Source organism: Amphibalanus amphitrite, unplaced genomic scaffold (assembly GCF_019059575.1).
Source record: "Amphibalanus amphitrite isolate SeventyFive unplaced genomic scaffold, NRLGWU_Aamphi_draft 001646F_arrow, whole genome shotgun sequence".
Lineage (NCBI taxonomy): Eukaryota > Metazoa > Arthropoda > Thecostraca > Balanomorpha > Balanidae > Amphibalanus > Amphibalanus amphitrite.
Window position 1 is genome coordinate 110042 of NW_024883139.1, and position 14904 is coordinate 124945.

A 14904-nucleotide genomic window follows, 5' to 3' on the forward strand; every position below is an offset into this window, starting at 1 on the left:
AGGTCAAGTTAAGTGACCCAACCCCCGAAAATAAATTCAAACACGCGCCCTGACCATAAGATACACGGCCCCACGGCCCCAGAGTTGGGGGGGGGGGCAAGCTGCCCCTACTGCCCCCTCCCCGGTTCCCGCGCCTATGTTTGAGGTCACATTATTCATCATTCGACGCGTCTTGATGAGAGAAATGCAATGGTGTTTGAAATGTAGACGGGTCCCGCCTCGCCAACCCGGCTCCGACACACAACCTTCACAGACGAGCTTGTATTCCACAACCGCCGCTCGCGCCGGCCAACCAGGACTCTCTGAACATGCGAGCGACAACAAACCGAAGAGACATCGGAAATTAAGGTACTAGGGCTGCAACTAAACAGAAAATAAAGGAACAGCGCCGTAAGTTATTATGACAATATAAAATAAATACTTAAGTGACGTGAATTAATCAGATATAAAATCGGACAAGTGACATCGCAGAAAACAATAAGAAACAGAAGAGAAGCCGGTACGAAATCAAACGGTGCGAATAAATCGACCGACTATACCCGACCCTCTTAACGAAAAGAAGCGAACATCGGCAACAAGCAACATTAAATTCGGAGATAGCACATATCAAAAGGCAGAAGGCGACGCAACACAACGGCGCGTGGCACTCCGTCCGAGCGCGGCACTCAGGCCACGGCAGTGAGCGGCACTCATGGCAGAGCGCAGCAATCACCACGCTGCGCGCGGCAGCCACCGTCCGAATACGGCACGCTCAACAGCGCGGCGCGCGGCACCCACCGCGTACGCAGCGCTCGGCAAAATCACTGCACAGTGCGCGGCGCCATCACTGCAGCGCACGGCATCGCGCAGGTCGCGGCACCCTCGCCGCGGCCACGATCACGGGACCACGGAGGGCCCAGCCACGGGAAGCACGGCCGCAGAGCACGACCGCAGAGCACGGCCGCAGAGCACGGCCGCTGGCAGCTCGGCCGCGGAGCTCAGCAGCGGGCAGCTTGGCCGCAGACGTCGCAACCGTGGAGCACGGCCGCGGACAGCACAGCCACGACAAAACTGTGAACAGAACGCATGAAAATAACCATGTCCTTTAGCACCGCTCAGCACTCCATTGAGACCACGCTGGACAGATTCGCCGATTTGAGGCGCTGGATGGCTGCATGCCATGTCGATCGGCGCGTTCCGTCAACAGAACAGCCAGACGGGCGTCCCCAACCAGCTTGCCACGACACTACTAAACAATTCGCCAGCAACGACCACAGCAAAATCGCAGTAAAAATTATCAGTTAGCAGCTGATCACGCGGCTCACATCACAAACGATGCACGATGAACACATATTTACAAAGACCTTAATTAGGGACAGAATCGGTTAGGCGGTCTCGACGCTCTCTCAGAGCACTGCAGGGCCGGCACCGGAGCTACTGACCTCTGTGCGTCGGTAGACACAGCAGCAGCTTGCCAGCCAGGAACCTCCCGGGCAGCGTCGACCACGCCAGACGGCGCAGGACTCGCCGGAGGAAACTCGTCGCCGGCGGGGTCGGCGGGAGCCGCGAATCGTTCGGCCCCCAATGGCGAGACCGCGACATGTACGAGTCGCCGCCCAGCGCCGCATACCGCGGCGGCGACGGAGACCGCGGACACGGCGGCTGTGCGCCATCGTCAGAGCCGGGCGACATCACTGCAGATCTGGGGACTGACGTGTCCGGGGCCGCGACTGGCGGCCCCGTCTGGGGTGCGCGTGGGCAACGACGGGCCGTATGGTTGCCCGTGTCAGTCATGAACACGTGACTCGGAGATAAGGTGAGGCGGGTATGGCGCTCAGCGCAGCCTTCGTCGGCTAAATGTGGACGCCATTCGACTACTGCGCCGCCATCGTCGGACTTACGCTGCGACACCCTGCTCGCCTGGGCCTACTTCCCTCCACTGGGACTGCTGGTGAAACAGCTAACCGGTGTTTAGTCAGTCAGTTCAGAGTCAGCCACTCGCCAAGGAGCTCTAACTCGCAACAACTACTCGCACTCCCATTACGAGAGGCGCAGTTCTGATTCGTGGTCGGTTCGTGGTCGTCAGGAATATCTACAAGCATCGTGCACGTGCGGCTCTTTTTCAGACGGCCAGTTCGTATATCGGAACTTAACGTTCAAAACAAGATATGTACTCCGTAACGGGAATGGTATATATGAACATCACAAATAGCACATAGCAATGCCAGTGACAAACATCTCTGGGCAAGCCGGTTTCGCGGAAACTCAAACCAGTGGCGGCATTCCGGTGACATCGCCGGACCTCGGTGCGGCAATGAACAATCAGTGACAATGGCCAACAATCAGTGACAATGGCCCGGCGCGGCCGTCCATTCGGCCAGCCACGCGGCTCCTCCCTACCTCCCTCAGATCGGCCGGCCTGGCCTGGTCCGGAGGGATGGGCGGGCGGCGCCCTCGGTCCACCTGTCCGTCACCGGAGCGTCAGGGCAGCGCGGCCAATTGAACGCTACGCCGGTGTCGCCGCGTTGGCCGAAAATCCATCACACTTGTGGCGTGTGCCAGTCGTCCGTAGCGGCGCGGCGGCCGACTCGCACGGCGGCGGCCGGGGCCGGCGGCGGCCCCGTCCGTTTAACGGAAAGTTACGCGAAACACTAATGCTAAAAACGGAGGAATCAGTGCAGAGCTTGCCATTCGCATTCTTGCACCACTGCTGGGTCAATGTGCATGCCTGTGAATCAAGAGATATAATATCAACGTTTGTTCCAGAACACATCTTTCCATTCATGTAGAACGGATCATAGAGGTCTTATATACATAGAGATGCCCTGACGCTTATTATCCTGCCGTTTCATTGGAGGAATTCAAGTTAGGGAATGTGAGCTGAAACATCGTGCGAGCTTGATTTCACGACTTTTAACTGACAAATTTAGCTTTACTTTGGATTTATTTCCCCGAAGGAGGTTTCCGAAAACGAAATAGGGTACGACTTTACTGAAATATTTTGACGACAGTGATGGTCGATGACCTTTGAACATCTCATTTTACTCGTTTTCTACCAAGGAGAATGCTGATACCATCGATCACGAGTGTAAAGCAGTCAGACGGCAGAAAATAAAGTGTTTCGACATTGGATGGGCATCTTCATGTAGATAAAATATCTATGGAACGAATGACTTAGAGATAATGCAGGCAATTACACCAGAACAAGAGACACAAAGTAAACAAGCTGATAATTATTCACTGGACCCACCAACGATAAATTCACAACCAGATTGACTAACCAGTCACACTAACGCCTTGACATACCTAGAATGTACTGTACATTGCAACCCGGGTCACATTTTGTTATACGATCTACAAGTTCCGATGATGAAGTTCGTTCAGCATGTGAATTCAACTACGCAATTTAACCCTCGCCCGCACATGCCACTTTCCCATCCTAGAACGCACATGGGGGGGGGGGGGGGGTTGCCACCCCCGCGCCATTTCGTTCCTGCTGGAGATAGAGCTTCGCGGTAAAGACTAAAAAGATTTTTTTGGGAAGAGACGAATCCAATGATACACAGTTTTACCTTCTCAGGTCAGTCAGTGACCTTCCAGGTCAGGTCAAACAAAAAATGTTGCTGTTTGGGGTCACCGTTGGATATCAAGTGCGCTGCTTATCATATACCGATGACGCTGACGTATTGTGGTGCCAAGCCAGCAAGAACCTCTTTGTTACACTATCCGACTAGGTTTTGGCTGGCTGAGGCCATTTCAGGTCAAGTTAGGTCAAGGTCACTGATATGTGTTTGTATGTCTGTGGGTTTGTGTGTCTGTACAACCTAGGTCATCTAAAAACATTGCGTTTTAGGCAAGCTGAATTTACTTTTCGTGAAGTTCTTTGACTGTATTTTTGGTAAATGTTCGAGAGAAAACGTACTGTGCCGTGGAGGAGACGGCAGCGATCGGCGGGCTCAGCCGAGCCTCGCCGCCCACGTGGTGTACTGGGGCCCGCGTGGTCATCTGGGGCACATGTGTGCGATGACCGGCCCGACGCGCCGGGCCGGCCGCCGCCGGCCGGCTCGGCAGTTCGCGACGCGACGACGACGGCGACGCGGCTCCGCCGGCGCAACGGCGACGGCGTCGTACGATACGATTAACGTGCATTGTGTGGTGAATATTCAAGAAATAGACATTCACCAAAGAACTCTTTTGGTCCTCCAGTTAATGAAACGATTCGATCAGATACGCAATTATTAGTGAACTCGACGATTACACGAACACTTTGGTCTGCCGTGCTGGATCAGAGTGAACGATCACGATTCACACGAACATTTTGGTCCTCCGGGCCGGATGTATGTGAACTAGTGAGTGAATGGACGTACAGTCCGGACGCGAGTGCAGTGAAGGAGTGATGTCAGACGCAAAATCCGACGCGAAATCGAACGCCAGGTCGGACGCAAGGGCGGTCGCACAGTGTGACGCGAAATCTACGCGCAGCTCGCGGACATGCCATACCCGCAGCGAGACCTTCGGCAGCGCAGCGTCGTCCACCATCAGCGCAGCCCGCCGCCGAGCCGCGCTGAGCAAACTCGCAGCGGAGCAGGGCCAGCGAGCGGCCGCAGCAAAGGTGGAGCTGGCACGGCAAGAGGCGGAGACGCAGGCGGAGCGGGCGCGTCGCGAGGCGGAGACGCAGGCGGAGCGGGCACGGCAGGAGGCGGAGACGCAGGCGGAGCGGGCGCGGTAAGAGGCGGAACTGGCACGACAGCGGGCAGCTCTCGAAGCTCAACAGCTCGCCGACGAAGCGGAACGCCGTCAGCTGGAGCTGGAGCTGCTCGAGGAGGAGGAGTATGATCACCAGCCATCTGCCGTCGACCGTCAGGCTCTAGCTCGGCCTGCTGCCGCAGCTCCAAGTGAGCCAGCCGCCCAGCTGCGTGAGCCGCTGCAGCCGGGTGACAGGTCCTCACGCACCCGGGACTGGGTGGAGCAGTCCTCCCAGTACGGACAACTGGTGAGCGCGCAGCCATACGACGACCGTCACCAGCAGGAAGCACGACGTCCGCTACAGCCCGTGAGACAGCAAACGACTCCACAGCTGCCTCGAGTGACCCTGGATAAGTTCAGCGGCTCCGCTCTGGAATGGCCGAGATGGATCGCGCTGTTCAGGGCTCTAGTGCACGATCGAGACGACCTGACTGACGTCGAGCGCCTGACCTATCTCCAGGCTCATCTCACCGGGCCGGCCAAGGAATCAGTGCGCGGTATGTTGTGCGACTCTTCTCTGTACGGTGAGGCTATGCGTGAGCTAGAGGAGGAGTTCGGTGACCCTGCACGGGTCATTCACGCGACGATGAAAAAACTGCTCGATTCGCGGCCGGTGAAAGATGGTGATATGTCGGCTGTGACAGAGCTGTCACGTGACCTTCGCACCGCGGTTCGTGTGCTACAGTGCCTTCACTACGACGCGGACATCTCGGCTGCCACCAATGTAACAGCCGTGATCTCCAAGCTTCCTGCTGCGCTGGCTTTGAAATGGGGCGAGCACTCTGTGCACAACGGACTCGTCCGCCCCACGCTCCCCGACCTGGACAGCTGGCTGCGCGGCTACGTGGCTGCTGGGCGTGCGTCCCTGACCCTGACGGGCCACCAGCAATCCAAGGCCGAGGTCAACAGTGGGGAGAGCCGGCAGCGGCGTGTTTACGCGACTGCGCTAGCGCCGGCCGCGCCCCGAGAGGTCGTAAAACAGAAAATTAGTGCAATAAAGGCAGCGCCGGTCGCGAGTGAGGACGCATGTGTATTCTGTCAGGGGACACACGTCGTAGAGCGCTGTGACAGGTTCCTACAGCTGACAGCGAGCGAGAGAGCAGAGGTTGCCGGTTGTAACGGACTCTGCTTCAATTGTCTCGCGCGAGGTCACATCAGCGCCGCGTGCCCGTCCGGTACAAACTGTGGACACGAGAACTGTGGAAAACGTCACCACACGCTTCTGCACAACGGAGGCCGTGTGTTTCCACGGCGCAGTGCTGCCGGCAGCGCGCCGTCACCAGTGAAACATGTCGGCACTGCGGTGGTCGAGCCACCCTGTAAGGTGCTGCTGCAGACACTGCCGATAACGGTGCATGGTCCTGCTGGGCGCTGCACGACCCACGCGCTTCTCGACCTCGGGAGCCAGGTAACGCTGGTGACCGAAGGCCTGAGCGACCGTCTCGGCATCTCTGGACCCATTGACAGTTCGGTCCTGAGTACCATAAACGGAAGTGAAACTCAGATCATGCCGTGTGTCCTTCGTGATCGAGCCTGTCAGCAGCGGTGGCACACGTCACGAAATACGGAACGCCCAAACGACGCCGACGCTGAGTGTGTCAAATCACGCCATGGACTGGTCACGGGAGAAGGGCAAATGGCCTCATCTCGCTGACCTGGATCTGCCGAGTGCGACTCGAGGTCCAGTAGAAGTACTTCTGGGCGCTGACGTCATAGAACTGATCGTGGCACGTGAGGTGATCGACGGACCACCGGGTGCGCCGTGCGCCGTGAGAACACTGCTCGGCTGGACGGTCACCGGCCGCGCGCCGTACCAGAACCTGCCAGTCAACAAGGACGTGCACCATATCCGTGTCAGCGAGGAAACCCAGGACGCTTCGGAAGTGACTCGATGGCAAAACGTGCCAGGGTCACTGAACTCATCGAACATAGGCAGCCGAGGCTGCTCGGTGGCTGAGGTGGCACCGGGCGAAGAGTGGGGCCAAGGTCGCGCCGTCCTGTCGCGCCGTCCTCAGGACCGGCCCGCCGCGCCGCCCCGCCCGACAGAGCGCCCGAGAGACGAGGAAACGGCCGAAATGAGAGCACCAGCCTGCGTCATCAGGGGAGCTGAGCCGGCCATAAACCCCAGCCGGTTCTCATCGTGGCTCAGGCTGCTGCGTGTGACAGCGTGGGTGCGCAGGTTCGCTTACAACAGCCGCAGCCGGGCAGCAGCTGATCGGCGGACGGGACCGCTGACTGCTGAAGAGCTGAGAGAAGCTGAGCGCGTCTGGCTGCTCAGCACACAGGCCGAGCATTTCGGCGATGATATCGCCGCTCTCCAGCACGGAAGGCGGCTTCCCCCGAACAGCCAGCTGCACCGGCTTAACCCCTTCCTGGACTCGAGCGGCCTTCTAAGAGTCGGGGGCCAGCTGCGCCACGCTCAGCTAGACTTCAAGGTCAAGCACCGGGTGATTCTACCTGCACGCGGAGACATCACTCGGCTGATAGTCACCGATCGACACAAGAAGCTCTCCCATTCTGGCGCAGAGCACGTTTTGACTCACCTGCGGCACCAATTCTGGGTCATCAGTGGCAGGGCCGCTGCGGAGCGGTACACACCTGCCTGCATGCCGTGCCGGAAACGGTCAGCCCAGCCAGCGCCGACGCCGACGAGTGACCTACAGCCTTCCAAGTGGGCAAGCCGGCCCCGGGCCGCACCTCCGGACGCTCACCACACGGGTGAAGTGACGCGCAGACCCGGCAGACGTGCAGCTCGACGAATTAGCGCTGGTGACAAAGGACAACCTGCCTCGCGGGCACTGGCTATTGGAGCGAGTGGTGACCGTGTTCCCTGGCGCCGACAGCCGAGTGCAGGTGGTCAAAGTGTTAGTGGCCACCGCCACTGGTCGGAAATTCGGAATAGGCGGTCGGTCTCTGGTCTCTGCCGTCTCGAGCGCGACGGTGACGGACAGTAAATGGACTCAGAGTGGTAATGTGCGCGTGTGAGACGACTGAGGTGAGTCGTTTACGACCCCTCTGTGCCGCCGGCGAGTAGTGTCGGAGTCTGGCCATCTATTAGTGTTTACTGCGTCCGCCATTCGCGGTGTTAACGTGTGCGTGTGCGAGAATGAGTCGTTCATTCTGTGCGCCGGTCATTTGTGTTTGGTGTTTAGCCATTAGCCAACAGCTGTGAGCCGTCCGACAGTCGCCAGCGTTCACACTGTCGCAGTGTCGCTCCTGGCTCATTTAGCCGGTTGGTCTTGTACGAGTTAGAAGTTTACAGCCTTAGAGTGTAGCAGCCTTAGATCGGGACCGACGCGCGGCGCAGCCGACGTAGTTTACAGTCTTAGCTTTAGTGGTCGTTTATTGCTGTACGATACAGACAGAGACACTGCCTGCGAGCAGCTGTTTGTTGTTTCGCTAATGTTTTCTCTCTTACGTTTAGAATTTCCGCGAGCGAGGCGAAAATTCGGGCCGGCCATGTTTGAGAGAAAACGTACTGTGCCGTGGAGGAGACGGCAGCGATCGGCGGGCTCAGCCGAGCCTCGCCGCCCACGTGGTGTACTGGGGCCCGCGTGGTCATCTGGGGCACATGTGTGCGATGACCGGCCCGACGCCGGCCGGCTCGGCAGTTCGCGACGCGACGACGACGGCGACGCGGCTCCGCCGGCGCAACGGCGCCGGCGTCGTACGATACGATTAACGTGCATTGTGTGGTGAATATTCAAGAAATAGACATTCACCAAAGAACTCTTTTGGTCCTCCGGTTAATGAAACGATTCGATCAGATACGCAATTATTAGTGAACTTGACGATTACACGAACACTTTGGTCTGCCGTGCTGGATCAGAGTGAACGATCACGATTCACACGAACAGTAAAAGTTTCTCATTTCATGATCTAATTTAATAGGGACACATAAACAATCAGTGCACTTATCAGTATAGTATTAACCTTAAGTATTTACCTTAAGTAAAGGTCACGAAGGTGAAAACAAACTATGACAAGCGTTATGAAGCATCAGATCAATAAGATCGTGTACCTGTGCCGAGCTGTGCCAGGTCCTGTGCGGTGGCGGTGAGCTGCTGGTCAAGTGCTCCTGCTGGCGTCAGGAACCGTAGCGCCTACTTGACGTCGGAGCCGGCTGCCTGTTGGCCGTGGCCGAGCAGGTGGGTCGCTGACACGGCCAGCCGTAGCGCCGACTGCATTTGACGCTCCTGGCGGCCACACAGACAAAACACTATGACCCAACACAGTGATAGGGCACACGAGGACCGCTGGTGGCAGTGTGACAGAGCAAACACAACCGAAAGTACACAACAGAAAGTACTAAGGATAAATATCTCGATACCTTACGAACTGCGGACAGTGTTACTGGGCCGCAACTATTGTATGTAAATCAGATGTGTTACAGTTACGGAGATAAGAACAGCTTCTGAATAAACAAGCCGCAGCACTTGATGCCTCGGGTCGAAAATCGTCGCGTCGAAAATGGGCCCTCACTTAAATTTCACTTTTCATTCCACGGGCTGCGCGGGTGTAGTGGACAAGGCCACGCATGCTGGTGTACATGCTAGGATTTGACATGCGGTGCACATCTGTTTTGAAGCACAGAACGACAATAATTAAAGCGGACATGTATGGGGCCGACCCGAAAAACACGGTGACATCCAGCTCAATTGTGCTTGCTTTAGCGTTTACAATTACATGTATTTCCTGAGAATGGTAAAATTAATAAATAAGAACAACCGGTAATTACCAACAAGCTATTTATGCGTTATTCAGACAAATTACGTATTCTGAATGGTAAATGGTACTGACCTTCAGCATCATCGTCGAGATTGGCTCCAAGCGTTTCTTCGGTAGACAGTAGAAGTTTCGCTATTTTCGCGAGTTCTACTGTGCTGTCCGGTAGGCGATAATATTTTCTGTGAACGGTTATATCGTGTCCGAGGTGTGAGGCAATCTGATCCATTTCATTTTCTGATAGGTTCATGATCTGGGCGATCGTGGCTAGATATTTGCGCATATTTGTTGAAGTGATGGCGTTTATGTCTCGGCAACCAGCATCTCTGCATTCTTTCTTCAGCTGATACCACCCGTTTACGAGTCTTCCTTCCGGAGCCTTTGAGAAGAGGAGCGCCTCTTCTGGTACACTATCACGCAGACCCACCGACTCACGGAGAGAAACCAGAAGATCGATCGCCCGTTTCTCCATCTGTGGTATGAGAACCGGCACAGTCCTTCCACGTTTGCCACGCGTTTTGATCAGGCACATCTTGTCCATGATCTGTTTCTCCAAGTCTGATAGCGAATTGACGACTGTCTCGTTTTGGGTGTACGCCGCTCTTGAAGTGTAATCACGGACACGAATCTTCATGGACTCTCCACCTCTACGTTTGTTGAACACCATGAGGCTGACGGCTGTTACGCACGCCAAGGTGTTGTATGACTTGACGCTAGGCTTTCTACTCACAGACTCCATCGTGGATGCCAGTTTGGTCTGAAGGTGGTTCTGTAGCCGTTTCATATCTTCGGTGGTTGGCAGCTGTTTCTCTGCGTTCTGTTTTCTCAAATTCAATGTTTCGAGTGAGGCGCGCCCCATTTTATCGCCCCATTCGTTTTCTAGCAGTCTCTTGAAGATGGAGATTCGGTTCTGCATCTCCGTGTTTCCTTCTCGCATACTGACGCCCAGTAGTACATGGCAAACCTTCCCCAACGCAGTTCCCACTGTTCTTGGCACAGTAGGCACTAGGAACGTTGGTGGGGTCAGCTTAGTGCCTTCCCTGTATCCCGCTGCTTGCTTTGTCACATGCACAATGTCGTCAAAGTATCGAGCGTCACAAAGCTCATCCATAGTGAGGTTTGGCTGACTCTTCCTGTCCCGTACATCTAGGAGAACTTTGGCTAGTTTGGTCACTCTGGTTTTTATTGGCTTCAAGTGGTTTTCGTTTTTTCCTTTGCTTTCTACGGTGTAGTTGGCATATGCCACCAACGTTCTGTCGCCACAAACTACGTCCCTTATAGCTTTGTCTCGTATCTCCCTTACGAACTCAGGTACGTCTCCTGGATCAAACCTGCGCAGCAGGTTTTCCGCCTTGGTGGTGATCATTGCGTTGTCCAGACTGTCCATGTTGTCTGCAGGACAAACTGGATGATGCTGCTGCAGGTCCTCACGCAACATAAACGCCAGGCATCCAGGACATGGCAGGAACTTGGTGACTGGTATGTCGGGCTTCTTGGGTCTCCTCTTCAACATAAGTTCCCCTTTCCCAGCTTCCAGTACTTCCAAGTTGTGCTCAAAGTTACCCCGGCTGATAAGAAGGGAAAACTTTCTGTCCTGTTGATCAGCTGTCCCCGTCATGGCATGCGCCACTTGCTGTTTGTCTGAATGTTTTGTTTTCAAATGGCGGCGCATTTTCTGTTTGATTTTCTTTTTACAAAACAGGCATGAGTTTACTGTATCGTACGTTTTAGCAGTAGGCGACACTCTATAAAAGACACCATGACTGGGGGATCCTTCCAGGTGAGGTTCATCCTCGCGAGATGTACTCGCTGTCGGTACATTCACTGCAGGTTGGGTCGTCAAAGTATCTGCAGCGGGTGCGGGTGCGGCAGGTGCGGCAGAAGCGTCTGCAGCTGCGGGTGCGGGTGGCAAGAGGGCGTCCGCAGATGCTCCCGCGACAGGTGAGTAGGTGGCGTGTGACTGCAGTGATGGGTTTCGAATCTGCGTGATCGGGTGAATTGGGAAGAATCTCACCTCTCACTTCAGGAAATATTTCACACACTTCGTCGAGGGACCACGTCCGGTCAAGCATGTCAGCAGACTCGTTGCTGGGAGGCATCCAGTCAGGATCGAGTCTGTGTCTGACACCACGTCCATCCAGTCTGTCATCATTGGAATCATTTCGTACACGTATCGTGGGGAGAACTTGCGCAACCTTGTTAAATGACGACATGTTTTCACGCGTGGCCACCATCCGATTTCTGTGCCGCTGTAGCGGAGGCGTTCGCATTTCAATCAAAGGTGCGTCCTCTGCAGGTTCATTTGCAGCGGGCGAGTGTGCTGGTCTGTCTGCAGCGGGTGCGTCTGCAGCTGATGCTCCCGCCACCGTTTTGTCCAGGTCCAGTTGTAGGTGAGCGCCAGCAGAGTCCGGTACAGGTGCGTCTGCAGCTGATGCTCCCGCCACCGTTTTGTCCAGGTCCAGTTGTAGGTGAGCGCCAGCAGAGTCCGGTACAGGTGCGTCTGCAGCTGATGCTCCCGCCACCGTTTTGTCCAGGTCCAGTTGTAGGTGAGCGCCAGCAGAGTCCGGTACAGGTTCGTCTGCAGCTGATGCTCCCGCCACCGTTTTGTCCAGGTCCAGTTGTAGGTGAGCGCCAGCAGAGTCCGGTACAGGTGCGTCTGCAGCTGATGCTCCCGCCACCGTTTTGTCCAGGTCCAGTTGTAGGTGAGCGCCAGCAGAGTCCGGTACAGGTGCGTCTGCAGCTGATGCTCCCGCCACCGTTTTGTCCAGGTCCAGTTGTAGGTGAGCGCCAGCAGAGTCCGGTACAGGAATGCCGAGGTTTTCTGGAAGACGCAAAACATTAACAATAAAAACAAAGGCCAATTTTAGTGTTACTGCACAAAGCCTTAAAAAAATGTATAATGAGTGGCATCCGAACCAGCCTTTCACCGTGGGGATACATATAAGCACAGTGTACCAAAATCATATTTTTGCTTGGGTGTCAGAGGGGAAAATTGCTGACCAAAAAAAGGATGAAAGTGAAAATTGTCGGTCAGGTAAGGCCCAAAAAGAGTGGGAAAATGATCAAAAACATTAATCTATCTACAACTGTGACAGATGTAAAACAACCATTCCCGCAATTGCTCCTTCTCGGTGGGATTGGGAGTGGAAAATTGGGCTTGAAAACTGGAGGTGAGAGTGGAAAATGATCTGCATTTCGATGTCGTTTCCCACCCACATCTACAAATTTTGGGACACTGTATAAGCAAATTCTGGTTTCGAAGTTATGACCCTGTAATATGACAGACTTCCTCTTTTTAGGATCTGACCAAAGCAGTTAACGTTCGCAGGACGCTTTTCTGCATTAAATCGTTCTACATTATATTGACATCATTCTTTCTGCATCATACTTGCATTGGTACAGTTACACCAGTCAGTCAGGAAGGTCGCCCACCAAAACGTAATAGACAGCTCCGGGACAGGTACCACTACCAGGCCTAAACTGCTGCGTTTCATAACTACTAAAACAGTTTACAAAGAGCCATCTATACCGTTCAGACTTAACCCGCGCCCGTAGGTCTATCGGCGGAACTTACCCACCCCCCTTAGATCTCGGAAAGTTACCGGCCGATTTTCAAAATTCAAACGGCTTTGGATAGCGCTAACAGGGAACTACCTTGTGACCTAATTTCATTGACCTCGGCCTAACCGATGACGTCACAGGTCAGGTCAAAGTTCGAATTTTCACCGTTTACAGGCATTTCAAGAAATGTGTTGTAAAAACGAGTAAAAAGGAGCACCATTGAAAATCATCGATTGGGCATTGTCCGTCAAACACATCTTTTGCTATTTGAGGTCACTGATACCAGGTCAGATCATAGAGGTCAGGTCACTGAGCATAGGCGGCGGAACGGGGAGGGCACCGGGGCACCGTGCCCCCCTTTGATTTTGGCATTTTAACATTAGCCCTATGGGCGTTGCATGGAAAGAATGGGACCAAAAGTCGGCAGTGCCCTCCCTTAATTGAAGGTGTTACGCCGCTACTGTCACTGAGGTTCACAATAAAAGTGTCGTGTGATACATGTTTTATGGTCCATTTTACATGACAAATGCGATTATGTGGGTTAGGCGACATTTGGGGCCAGTTTAGGTTACGTTCTGGTGAAGGCCAGGTCAAGGTCAGGTCAAATTAGGTGAAAGTTGATATTTTTTTAGTTTTTACATAAAATGGGTATCGATTCGATGCAGCTTGTCGCGGGGAGTCTAATGGTGGTCTTTGTTTTGCGAGACCAGTATCCCACCTTAACATTATATTTGAGAGATAGCGAAGTTAACCCAGCAGGCGGTGGGCCTCCAGGCCACCTTCCACGCGGTGGGGGGACTTTATTGCCCCCTTAACGTTTTCCCAAAAATCTTCTAAATGTCTGGGTGTATCAAAACAAAACTTTTGCACACAACAGGATGCAAAAGTTTGCACACAACAGGAAACTTTTGCACACCTAGGGTAATGTGTACACAATTTTGGAAGTATCAAATGTCAGGTTAGATCACGGCAATGTCAGAAGTCAGATTTAAGGATCGTGATTTACCATAAGTGTAATGGGTTGCCAGATAAAGCTTAGATGTTCCTTGGCATAAAAGTAGAGACAATTTGTACTAAAATACAGTTATGCAGAGATATATGCGTAATAATAAGTGTTGACTTGACCTGACCTGACCTGGCCTGCCCTCTACAGTAACTTTGTTAAATAGGTCGTCATGGGTATCGTTGGAACGAAGGAAAACTGAAGGGAAATACGATGATGGGCTTAGGGATTTTATGTCATTCAGACATCTTAGTCATAATAATGGTTGACTTGACCTGACCTTATCTGGCCTGAAAGGATACCATTTTGGTATTATACTTAAGTAGTACACCAGTCAAAACTAAAAAACTCTTATGAAAAAAAAAAAAAATTCAACTAGTAGGTTAGCGTCTAGGGTACACAATATTAACCCGCGACCTGGTGGGGGGGGGGGGGGGGGCTATTTTTTGCCCCCTCCAGACTTTTCGATATATCTCCAGAACCGCTGCGCCGATCGTCACCAAACTTTCAGTACCCTCCCGGACATCAATTTTACACATTGTGACCAAAAATTTTTCCAAAGGCTATGATAGGTTGGCCGGAAATGACGTCAGAGTAACATCATGTTCTGCCGTTTTCGAACCAAAAAAGGTTTCGCGGGAAGAGCTGTCAGGCCTATAGCTTTGCAAATACAGAAAAATGATAAACATAAAAAAGCATAAAACATAAATAAACATAAATGACATAAAAGCTGTAGAATTGACAGGGCTACAAAACTGCCATCTCGGATTTTTAAAATTTTTGGATTTTGATCCCAAAAATCAAAAAAAAAATTTTTGGATTTAATAGTCGAAAAATCCAAAACGTTTTTTGAATTTCGCAAAAACCGGAATATATGTGGTAGTCCTTAC

General features: G+C 53.4%; 1 protein-coding gene across 2 annotated transcripts; it reads right to left on the minus strand.

Annotated features, from left to right (window-relative positions):
* Positions 1-246: 246 nt before the first annotated feature.
* Positions 247-12463, minus strand: LOC122374359. 2 transcript variants are annotated; one of them, XR_006255203.1, is made up of 4 exons: positions 9526-12463; positions 8747-8921; positions 1422-2707; positions 247-1050 (listed from the first exon to the last, which is right to left on the minus strand). XR_006255203.1 is itself a non-coding variant. In XM_043353051.1 (3 exons), exons 1-2 carry the CDS (start codon positions 11120-11122, stop codon positions 8794-8796), a joined length of 1725 nt encoding a protein of 574 aa, XP_043208986.1. In that variant the 5' UTR covers positions 11123-12463; the 3' UTR covers positions 247-2707; positions 8747-8793. The 2 variants fall into 2 exon arrangements, 1 of the variants encoding a protein (XP_043208986.1); XM_043353051.1 differs by having other exon boundaries at positions 247-2707.
* Between the last annotated feature and the right edge of the window lie 2441 nt (positions 12464-14904).

Excerpts from the sequence above, each read along its gene's own strand:
- LOC122374359 (XM_043353051.1), bottom strand. The coding sequence starts at position 11,122 with ATGCGCCGCCATTTGAAAACAAAACATTCAGACAAACAGCAAGTGGCG. Across the intron at positions 8,922-9,525 it reads TCTCGACGATGATGCTGAAG|GAGCGTCAAATGCAGTCGGC; the intron begins GTCAGTACCATT and ends TGTGGCCGCCAG.